The sequence below is a fragment of the Marmota marmota genome, unplaced genomic scaffold, assembly GCF_001458135.2.
Source record: "Marmota marmota marmota unplaced genomic scaffold, marMar, whole genome shotgun sequence".
Taxonomy (NCBI): domain Eukaryota; kingdom Metazoa; phylum Chordata; class Mammalia; order Rodentia; family Sciuridae; genus Marmota; species Marmota marmota.
Genome location: NW_026000241.1, coordinates 4761969 through 4773532, shown reverse-complemented (window position 1 = coordinate 4773532; position 11564 = coordinate 4761969). Strand labels below are relative to the sequence as shown.

Below are 11564 nucleotides of genomic sequence, written 5' to 3'. Positions count from 1 at the left end.
TCTCCTGTAGAGGTGGTGCTGTTGGTTGGACACTTACACCCTCTGGTGATAGAAAGGTGTTAGTAGCAGTCTCCTTTTGTAACTTTCCCCCGATGCCTTTTTCTGCTCTAAGCTTTCTTCCTCTATCTTTGTCTGAACTGAAGGCTTTGGACTAATCAAACCAAATACCAACGTCCACAATGGCAATGTGCCAACTGGCAGAGTCCCTGGGCTTTTCTTTTCTATTCTTTTTAAATCTTCACCATGATGATTCCATTGTGATATATTCAACAACTCCTCCTTAAAAAGCCATGGGCTACATTTTTGTATTGTATCAACGTGTGCCCTGACTGCTCTTGATTTTACTGGGATGCTTCCTTCCTCTAACAATTTACTTAACACTCTTTTGGTTTGTTTTTTACTAATTTCTGATCCCATATTTCTACTATAATACAACCCAACAAGATAACACCAAACAAAACCGAGACAGAATGAAATAAAAATGGAACCACATGAAATCATTATAGCCTTTCTATCCTCCTGACATGTGCATCCGTCCTTTCTCCCTATCTGTACCTCAGATGCAAATAGTTTTTCCTCAGATGTGAGCGGTTTTTCTTCCGTCTCACTCATCTCCAGGGACAGGCAACTTAAAACAAAAGTGAAGCAAAACAAAAGAGGAATCTTAAAATGGCTACCCATCCTCTCACCCTGCCCTTAGGGGCGAGCAGTTTACCTTATCACTTACCCTCAGTCGTTCTGTCCCCGTGGGAGCCACCAAATGCTGCAGTCTGGCTGGGCACAATTCAGGAGCCACTTGTCAAAAGAAACGAACTTTATTTTTAGAACCACACACGCCAAACAAAACAGCTCCTCAGGACTTACCTTCAGAGCCCAACTGCCACCATGGGCTTCCCACAAGCCTCTCAACCTCCCCCACTCCTCCTGCTCTTGAGGCCAATTGGCTGGGTCGTGTGGGCGGAGCCAAAAACGTCCCCCAATGAGCAGCTCCGTAGTCTGAAAGGGCAGGGAAACAGCCCAATGAGCATCACTGCAGAGGAGCCAATCAGCTAGAAGTTGCTGGGGCCGCTGTGAGCCAATCATCAGCTGGCAGTCTGAAAGTTTGCTGGGGCCCCTTCGGCTGTGGCTCTCAGCAACACGGCAATCTGATTTTCCTGCCCTTGAACTGTAAGAAATATTGTACAGATGATAGCTATAATTAATTCAATAGGGAAGTCTAAGTTGAAATTACAATTGAAGAGAATTGCTATCCCACTGAAAATGAATTTCATTCTCAGATCTGTATCACAAAAGAAGAACTTTATCACAGTATTATCAATATTTACCCAAAAAAATTCTTAAAGAAAAAGCTAATGTATATTAATGTGCATTTTGTTTCAAACATTTAAGAAAATCTAAAAAAGCATGCACAAAAATCTGGTTTGAAGGAAATGTACATCTTTCGCTATATCACGGGCATATACAAATATGTGAAAATGAATTTCACCATTATGTGTAATCATATGTGCCAATACTATGGAAAAAAATATGCCATCAAACTGTGAAAAATATAAAATCCATGTAAAAATGTCATTTTCCCCTGAGAAGAAACATACACAAGTATACGTGTACCTGTATATATAAAATTACAAATTGTAATATAAAATGAATTGTATTCTGCCATAATGTATAATAAATTAGAATAAATAATTTAATAAAAAAAGACACTATTACATTTGCTACCCGCCCCCCCCCAAAAAAAAACTACATATAAATAAAGTCTAATGGCATATTAGAAATACATATCAAATTGCTTTGGAGCCAACATGCTTCAAAATGTTAGAAGACATACTACCAGATTTGATTCAAAATATAGTACCTATTAAACTCAGATAGTACAGCCTACCTAAACTAAACTCAGAAATGTTTCACCTCAATCTTTATTTCAAAGAATCCAGATTAGAAACACACAGTGCAGAAATTACTTTAAGAATGAATTACTGGTCAAAATAACATAAGTTTTGGGAAATCTCTAGGTAGTACAGTTTCTGGAGACTTCTAAACTAATTATTTTGCACCAAGTTCTTCATATCAATTGCACATATAGAATTCTGCTACATGAAGAATTTTCATAGGCCTCTGAAACTATCTTACAACAGGAGAATTCTCTTCTGAGAATATTTCACATTCACAGGGTTTTAATCCACTGTGACTTCTTACATGTGAACCAAATGTAGATCATTGAACATGACTTCTATTGCAGGGTCCACTGCATACTGTGTTCATTTATAGGAGTATCCTGAACCAAGATGACAAGCATTCCCATATCCTTTGCAATAATAAAAGTTATTGCACCTGTATTCTCATGTTTGCAACAAAGTTTATTCCCACTTTTCTATATTCACAGTTACTCTCCAGTGTGTTCTTCCGTGTAGTTGAAGCAATCTGAGAAAAAGACGGTTTTACATTGCTGATATCATTAAGGTTTCTCCTCCGTGTGAATTGTTTCATGGTATCAAAGGGAACTGTGAGGGGCTGGGGATATAGCTCAGTTGGTAGAGTGCTTGCCTTGCATATAGAAGGCCTTGGGTTCAATCCCCAGCACCACACACACACACACACACACACAGAGAACTGTAGTGAAGGCTTTCTCACTTTGTTTACACTCATGGAGTTTCTCTCAAAAGTGAATCCTTGACGTTTGAGAAGGTAACTGGAGGGAGTGAAGGCTTCGCTGCTTTCTTCACACACACAGGGTTTCTCTCCAGTGTGCATTCTTTCTGTGTGGAGGAATCACTGGAGGATTTCCCACACTGCTCTCATGCATGTTTTCATTTCACTGTGAATTCTTTAATGTTGTTTGAGGGGACAGGGATAACTGTAGGCTTTGCCACATGGCCTTCATACACAGGGTTTTTCTCTGGTGTACATTATTTCGTGTCTTCTGATTGAACAGGACTGAATGAAAGCTTTCCCACACTGTTTACATGTATAGGACTTCTCTTCCCTGTGAATTCATTCATGTGCTTTGATGGGGCTAGAAGAACTAAAGCCTATTTCACATTGCTTACACATATAGGGTTTATCTCCAGTGTTTTCTCACGTCTTTTGATAGCATCAGAATGACTGAAAGGTTTCCCATTGTTTACCTGTATAGGGTTTCTATCCCTTATGAATCCGTTCATGTTTTCTAATGGAGCTGGAAGAACTAAAGGTTTTTCCACATTGTTTACATATGTAGGGTTTCTTTCCACTATGAATCTGTTCATGAATTTGAAGGGAATTGGGAAAACAAAAGGCTTTTCCACATTGCTTGCATTCATAAGGTTTCTCTCCACTGTGAATTCGTTCATGGATTTTAATATAATAGGTAGAACTAAAGGCTTTTCCACAGTGCTTACATACACAGGGTTTTTCTCCACTGTGAATCTGTTCATGTGTTTTCATGCATCTAGAAGTACTAAAGCCTTTTCCACATTGCTTACATATATAGGGTTTCTCTCCACTGTGAAGTCGTTCATGTTTTCTAATGGAGCTGGAAGAACTAAAGGCTTTTCCACATTTCTTACATACATAAGGTTTCTTTCCGCTGTGAATTTGTTCATGAATTTGAAGGGAATTTGGAAAATGAAAGGCTTTCCCACATTGATTGCATTTATAAGGTTTCTCTCCACTGTGAATTCGTTCATGGATTTTAATGTAATAGAAAGAACTAAAGGCTTTTCCACATTGCCTACATACACAGGGCTTCTCTCCACTGTGAATCTGTTCATGTTTTCTAATGGAGCTGGAAGAACTAAAGCCCTTTCCACACTGCTTACATACAAAGGGTTTCTCTCCATTGTGGGTTATTTCATGTATTTGAAGGGATCTGGGGAAATGAAAAGCTTTCCCACATTGTTTGCATGTATAAGGTTTCTCTTCACTATGAATGCGTTCATGTGTTTTCATATGGTTAGAAGAATTAAAGCCTTTTCCACATTGCTTACATACATATGGTTTTATTCCACTGTGAATTTGTTCATGCATTTGAAGAGAACTGAGAAAAGGAAAGGCTTTCCCACATTGTTTACATGTATAAGGCTTCTCTCCACTGTGAATTCGTTCATGTTTTCTAATGGAGCTGGAGGAAATAAATTGTTTCCCACACTGCTTACATACATAGGGTTTCCTTCTAGTGTGCGTTATTTCATGTCTTTGAAGGGATCTATGTAAATGAAAAGCTTTCCCACATTGTTTACAAACATAGGGTTTCTCTCCACTGTGAATTTGTTCATGGATTTTTATGTAATAGGAAGAACTAAAGGCTTTTCCACATTGTTTACATACACAGGGTTTCTCTCCACGGTGAACTTGTTCATGGATTTTAAGGCGATAGGAAGAACTAAAGGCTTTTCCACATTGCTTACATACACAGGGTTTCTCTCCACTGTGAATTCGTTCATGGATTTTAATATAATAGGAAGAACTAAAGGCTTTTCCACAGTGCTTACATACACAGGGTTTCTTTCCACTGTGAATTTTTTCATGTGTTTTCATGTATCTGGAAGTGCTAAAGGCTTTTCCACATTGCTTACACACATAGGGTTTCTTTCCACTGTGAATCTGTTCATGAATTTTAAGGGAACTGGGAAAACGAAAGGCTTTGCCACATTGTTTGCATTTATAAGGTTTCTCTCCACTGTGAATTCGTTCATGAACTTTAATGTACCTAGAAGAACTAAATGCTTTTCCACAGTGCTTACACACATGGGGTTTCTCTGCTGTGAGAGTTCTTTCATGCTTCTGAAAACATTGGGGATCATGGAAGGCTTTCCCATGTTCCTTATATTCATATGGCTTCCCTCCATGTTCCAGATACCCATGTGCTTTGTGTCTAACATGAGCTGTCTGGGGCACGGCTAGGGATGAATCTGCAACGAGGACATCTCCACACACATGGTGTTCACTTGGTTTTACTCCAGAAGAACTTCTCTTGTTTATAAGAGGATCTAAGATCTGGCTGAATATTTCTCCATACTGATTATCTTCTTTCTGTTCCCAGAGTCTCTCAATCACTTGAATTCTGCAAAGAACAGAAACTACATTACTAAGGATTTACTTATTAATGATCTACCAGAACAACAGATTTTATGTTGTGTGAGCTTTACTATTGAGCTACATTCCAGTCCTGTTAAAGTTATTTTTCATTTTTTGAAACAGCCTCTCAGTAAGTTGCTCAGGAGTTCACTAAGGTGCTGGCCTCCCACTTGTGATCCTCCTGCCTCAGTCTCCCAATCGCTGAGATTACAGGTATGCACTACCAATTACCTTGGGGTTCTAAATACTCCTTCCAAGTAATGTATTTTTTTAATCCTGAAGATGTTTATCAAATTACAAAAGAGTACTATTTATGTGAAATGCATGGGACAAAATTCAGATAAGATACCTTCAAAATGGGTCCCACTTGAGGGTAATTTCATACATATCCAGTAATTTGTGTATGGAACACAGTATATAATATATATATAAAATAAATTATCAGAAAGTGTCACTTAAGACAGCAAATGGTTCCCATACTGGAACATTTTGGATCTTGAACTTTCCCACTCAAACTGTATGTATTGTTAAAAAAAAAAAAAAAGACAAAAACAAAAACAAAAAACAGATTAAATCATGGCATGTATATTTTCCTTCTCTTCATGACTTTTTTTTTAAAGATTTCCATTTCTTTTTTTCTTTTAAGAGAGAATTTTAATATTTATTTATTTTTGTTTTTTAGTTTTTGGCGGACAAACATCTTTGTTTGTATGTGGTGCTGAGAATCAAACCCGGGCTGCACACATGCCAGGTGAGCGCGCTACCACTTGAGCCACATCCCCAGCCCTCTCTCTTCATGACGTTTTTATACATTACTCCAAGATTTATGAGGTACATTGCCTTATCTTGTGAGTTCAATTACCTTAGATTTCTCCAGGAAATATAGTGATCATCGATGGCCTGATTTTTCCAGTGTTTTCCTAAAATGCAGACCCAGAAACATCATTGTCAGTTCAACATTACATAAAAATTATCAGTGTCTTGTAGATCTGTTGAATAATGTCATCATGCCAGTATAGTCATCAGAATGTGAACCTTCCATATTCCAGATCATGGAACAGAACTGATAGGCAAGTAAAAACCATTCTCTGATTGACAAAGTGAGGGAAAAAAATGTCACCCTTACCTATAGTGGTCAGGTTCCAGAAGGTTTCCTGCATCACATCTCTGAAGAGCTTTTTCTGGGAAGGATCCAGCAGAGCCCACTCCTCCAGGGTGAAGTTCACAGCCACATCCTCAAAGGTCACCGACTCCTAAAATATCCCACAGGTATTCCAAGGAGGAAAATGAGACATACTGCAGACCTACACTCAGTTTGTGAGAATCTCATATGGTATTGTGTCTCCCAATACTCCATCACTTGGGTGTCACACTCTTACTCTCCAGCCAGGCTCACATCCTCTCACATCAATTCTGATGCTGGATCATATCTACTTGTTAGAGTAACAAAAAGAACAGGAACTCTGGCTGTGCTCCTGGATCACTCCAATTCTCTTTGTACACTCATCTTTAGCCCTTCTCACCACAAAGTCCAACATGTGCTGCACGTAATATCAGTAGCTGTTAGGAGACAGCATATTCTTAGAAATACTTGAGGACAAACTTTGATCTTTGTTGATATCTGGGAACTACTGTTAGTATGACCCTCACCAGCATAACTGTAAAGAGGGAATTGGGTTCCTAAGCAGGTTATCCCAACAAAATTCAGCCTGTTTAAATCTTGTTGCTCCTCTACATGTTTGTGAGACTTTGACATGCTTGTTAGATGTTGCCTATCTCATTATCCCCTGAAATACACCTGGGTGATGAATCTTTAGTGAACTGGATCAGATTTTAAAACTCTTTTTTTGGCTAGGGATATAGCTCAGTCGGTAGAATGCTTGCCTTGCATGCACAAAGCCCTGGGTTCAATCCCCAGCATCACAAAAACAAAACAAAACAAAACAAAACCTCTTTTTACAACTCTTTATTTAGGGAATTAAGCACATCATTTGGGGTTACACTAAGGCACCATAACTGGAAGCCTGTATGTTAGTTTCTGTACATCCACAAGAATATAATAGTAAATAAGACTCATGAAGGATAACTCAGTATACTCATAGGTAATTATTAAGATTTTTGTTGGAGAATGTCAAAGCTGAATAAAATAAGGGGAAAAGTGGTACATGTTCTTAAAAAGATTTCAGTGTCACCAAGGTGTCACCTCTCACAGGACCTATAAAAATTGCAAAAATGCTAAAAACAAGTCCTTTTCCTAGGAAAACAAAAACTAGGTCATGCCTGGTACAGTGGCACACTCCCATAATCCCATTGACTTGTATATAGTGAGACCCTGTTTCAAAATATTTTAAAAAATAAGATAAAGGAATAAATTTTGGGCCTGGTGTGGTGGAGCACGCCTGTAATCCCAGTGGCTCAGGAGGCTGAGACAGGAGGATCATGAGTTCAAAGCCAGCTTCAGCAATGGCAAGGCACTAAGCAACTCAGTGAGACCCCGTCTCTAAATAAAATACAAAAATAGGGCTGGGGATGTGACTCAGTGGCCAAGTGCCCTGAGTTCAATCCCTGGTACCAAAAAAAAAAAAGAAAGAAAGAAAGAAAGAAATTAATTTTGGGGCTGGGGATATAGCTCAGTTAGTAGAAGGCTTGGCATGCACAAGGCCCTGGGTTCAATCTCAGCACCACAAAAAAATTTAAAAAAAATAAAAGTTTTAAAAAAGGCTTAGGATGTGGCTCAGTGATTTAGGGCCTTTGGCATCAACCCAAACCAACAAGAAAAAAGAAAAAAAAAAAAAAGGAAGAAAACAAAGGCAAAAAACTAATTTATGAAAGCCTCTGGGCATAATGAACCTCTAATGATATTTAAATTCGTTGGAATAAGAGAGTGATAATTTTATTGCTCTTTTAAATTAGGAAACACTCTATTTTATTTTTTAGTTGTAGTTGGACACAATACCTTTATTTTATTTATTTTTATTTGGTGTTGAGGATCAAACCCAGGGCCTCGCATGTGCTAGGCAAGCGCTCTACCACTGAACCACAACCCCAGCCCCAAGGAAACATTTAAGTAATTACATTTAAGTAATTTAAGTAATTACCATCAATTCATATTTAAGTAATTACCTTAAATGTGAATGTTCTGCAGAAAGACTGGCAGAAAACAAGCTGTTAATGAGGGTCAGGACACCAATATCTGAAAGCAATACTTTATTCATGGTGTCACAGCCCAGAGAGATAAATCCCAAAGTCTGAGCACTGAGCACAGCAGGGCCATTACTTTATATAAGCATGTTTGGGGTACATCAAGGCAAGGGAGTTGGTGCAATTATATTGGAAGGTGTATTCTACATTTAAAAAAATTTTTTTTTGAAATTGTAGATGGATAGAATGCCTTTATTTTATTTGTTTCTTTTTATGTGGTGCTGGGATCTCACCCAGTGACTCATGCATGCTAGGCAAGTTCTCTGCCGATGAGCTACAGCGCCAGCCCACATTCTATATTTCTTATATGGATGCAAGCTTGTCAACTGCCCAGGGACTCTTAGCTCCTACAACTTAGGGACTTTTACTACACCAAGCCTAAAGTAGGATTGTTCTGTCTCTATTGCTTGGTTTATTGTTTCTGCCACTGCAGTTATCTTTTATAGGTACCTGTTAGCCACCACAAGCCTCTATGCTTACATGTCAGTAAGCTGAGCTTCTGTGTGTCCACAGGCAAAAACCACAGCCTGACAGCTCTTAAACTGCCAAAGTTCCCATTTTGCTCTACCACAATACAGAATCTTTACCAATTCTATCTTGTTCTGAGCTACAAGACACATTTTACAAACCTAAAGGAACACAAATTGTGGGGAGCAGATGAGCCCATAGTCATCAGCTGATCCTACATTGTGGCAAAGGCCAAGCCTGGGAAACATTCCTTGCCAAAGGTGAGGATGTGAACAGTCTTGACACTCGGCTCTGACTTCACAGACTTCAGTTATCAAATGTTCCAGTACATTGCTGTTTCTGGGTACAGCAGTTTCTACCTCTGTAACTTTTTAGTGCACAAAGAAGCTTCTTAATAACTCACAAGCTTTGAATTTGAACACTTTACAATGCCCCAATAGTTAAACTTCCTGATTAGGAGTCCCTATATAATAAACTTTTTTTTTTCCTATATAATAAACTTGCAGAGCTAGTTCTGGGTCACTGTTCCTCCATCAGAAGGCAGTGTCCCACCTGGCCCCAGCTTTGCTTAAAAATGTCTCTGTGTTTTTCTCCATCTCCAGTCCCCAGTACTCAAGATCCTTTGTTGAAGTTTCATGGGCCGCAGCAAGAAATCATAGTCAGTTGCTCACTTTCTATACTGAAAGACCATACTGAAATGAAACCAGACATCAATAGCATAAACATAGCTGGAAAATGTCCAAGAAACTGCACACTCCATGGTTGAATGGCACAGGCATTGAAAGAAATAATACCAAAGAAATTTAAGTATTTTGAAATATGTGAACATGAACAAACATGTTAACATCACTTGTGGGATACAGAAAAAGCAGTGCATAGGGAGGAAACTTAAAACAATGAATGCATGTATTAGAAAAGAAGAAAGACCTTTAATCAACAGTTTAATGTACCACATTGGATAACTGCCAAACCAGAGCAAGATAATTTTAAGTAAAGCACAGAAAAATAACTTGGAAGAAATCAACCAATTTCTGGAAAGAAACAACCCACACTATCTCACTGAGGAAAGATAATCAATGTAAATAAGGCACTATGTATTACAGAAACAATAGCAACTCAACAACAGGGAGAAGCAGGCTCACTGACTGGTCTCTTTGGCTAATTCTAACATTTAATAACACCAATCATCACAATTTCTCCAGGTAATAGATGTTAAAGTACTTCTTAATAATGTATGAGTCCTATAGGGCCATGATACTAAACTAGATAGACATTATAAGAAACAAAATAAATAGATATATAGAGAGATAAAGGAATGACTGAGGTTCTCAAAAGAAAGAAAGAAAGAAAGAAAGAACGAACGAACGAACTGGGGATGTATCTCAGTGAGAGTTCCCTGGGTTTCAATCCCAGTACAGGGGAGGAGAGAGAGAAGACAAAAATTTTTTATGAATAAGGATGAAAAAATCTTCAACAGGGTCTGGGGATAGCTCAGCAGTAAAGCACCTGCCTAGCACAGATGAGGCCCTGACTTTGATCCCCAGCACTGCAAAAATAAATATATAAATAAATAAGAAAAAAGCCCACAACAAATAATGGTATATTACATCTATCCTTATTTAAACACAATACTCCAACAAAATCCAAGTAGAAATTCTTTCAAGTATTTTTCAAAAATATTTTGTTGTCAATAGACCTTATTTTATATATTTGTACATGGGGCTGAGAATCGAACCAGTGCCTCACTAGGAAAGCATCTACCACTGAGCCATAACCCCAGCCCCTACTATAAACAATGACCAAACATTAAAAAGTCAACTCATGTAATTGATCATTTCAACAAGATAAACAACAAACCTTTTCCAATCCGCCATCTGCGGTGGGACCACCACCGAGATGCAGATTTTTGTAAAAACCCTTACAGGGAAGACTAATACACTCGAGGTTGAACCCTCGGACACTATAGAAAATGTAAAAGCCAAGATCCAGGATAAGGAAGAATTCCTCCTGATCAGCAAAGACTGATCTTTGCTGGTAAGCAACTGGAAGATGGACGTACTTTGTCTGACTACAACATTCAGAAGGAGTCCACCCTTCATCTTGTGCTGAGGCTTTGTGGTACTGCTAAGAAAAGGAAGAAGAAGTCTCACACCACTCCCAAGAAGAAAAGCATAAGAGAAAGAAGGTTAAGTTGGCTGTCCTGAAATATTATAACGTGGATGAAAATGGCAAAATTAGCCGCCTTCATCGTGAGTGTCCTTCAGATGAATGTGGTGCAGGAGTTTTTATGGCCAGCCACTTTGACAGACACTATTGTGGCAAGTGTTGTCTGACTTACTGCTTCAACAAACCAGAAGACAAGTAATGTATTTAAGATAATAAAAGACATGAACTAAAAAAGATAAACAACAAAAACTCTAAGATCAAACCAATAGGTACAGAGAAACCATAAGAAATAATAATGATAGGCATTGAGACTGAGATGAAACAAATAAAAAACGACTTCTCACACGTGCCATTATTGCCTACCTACAAAATCCCAAAGAACCAACAAAAACTCCTGCAATTAATACTGGAGTGTAGCATGGTTGCAAAACACACAGGACCTTAATATACACACAGGACCTTTCTGTATATCAAGTATAAAAAAAAAAATCAATGTCAAATTAAAAACAACACCACTGAAACCAAACAAAAAGCTGGACAAAGAGACAGAGAAACAATTTCAGAAAAATGAAGGATCACTTAAGAAAAACGCTCAAGGGTAGAGGTAATCAATGAAAGATACATCTTAGTGCCTCCGGAGGCTGAGAGAAAGGAGGATCTCAAGTTCAAAG

At 38.3% G+C, this 11564-nt stretch overlaps 1 protein-coding gene and 1 pseudogene across 2 annotated transcripts; one reads left to right on the top strand and one right to left on the bottom strand.

The window, feature by feature from the left end:
* Positions 1-1905: 1905 nt before the first annotated feature.
* Positions 1906-7383, bottom strand: LOC107145033 (zinc finger protein 709-like). Its single transcript, XM_048795429.1, has 3 exons — positions 6185-7383; positions 5921-5978; positions 1906-5044 (listed from the first exon to the last, which is right to left on the bottom strand). The coding sequence occupies exons 1-3, from the start codon at positions 6216-6218 to the stop codon at positions 3142-3144; spliced, it is 1995 nt and encodes a 664-aa protein (XP_048651386.1). The 5' UTR covers positions 6219-7383; the 3' UTR covers positions 1906-3141.
* Positions 7384-10585: 3202 nt separating this feature from the next.
* Positions 10586-11131, top strand: LOC107145310 (annotated as a pseudogene). The gene has a single exon (XR_001503893.2). The product of XR_001503893.2 is annotated as a ubiquitin-40S ribosomal protein S27a-like (transcript).
* Positions 11132-11564: the final 433 nt, after the last annotated feature.

What these genes read in the sequence shown, in the direction of transcription:
- LOC107145033 (XM_048795429.1), bottom strand. Translation starts at nt 6,218, where the DNA reads ATGCAGGAAACCTTCTGGAACCTGACCACTATAG. An exon ending in CTGGAACCTGACCACTATAG is followed by an intron (nt 5,979 to 6,184) that starts GTAAGGGTGACA and finishes TCTGCATTTTAG; the next exon opens with GAAAACACTGGAAAAATCAG. An exon ending in ATTTCCTGGAGAAATCTAAG is followed by an intron (nt 5,045 to 5,920) that starts GTAATTGAACTC and finishes TGTTCTTTGCAG; the next exon opens with AATTCAAGTGATTGAGAGAC.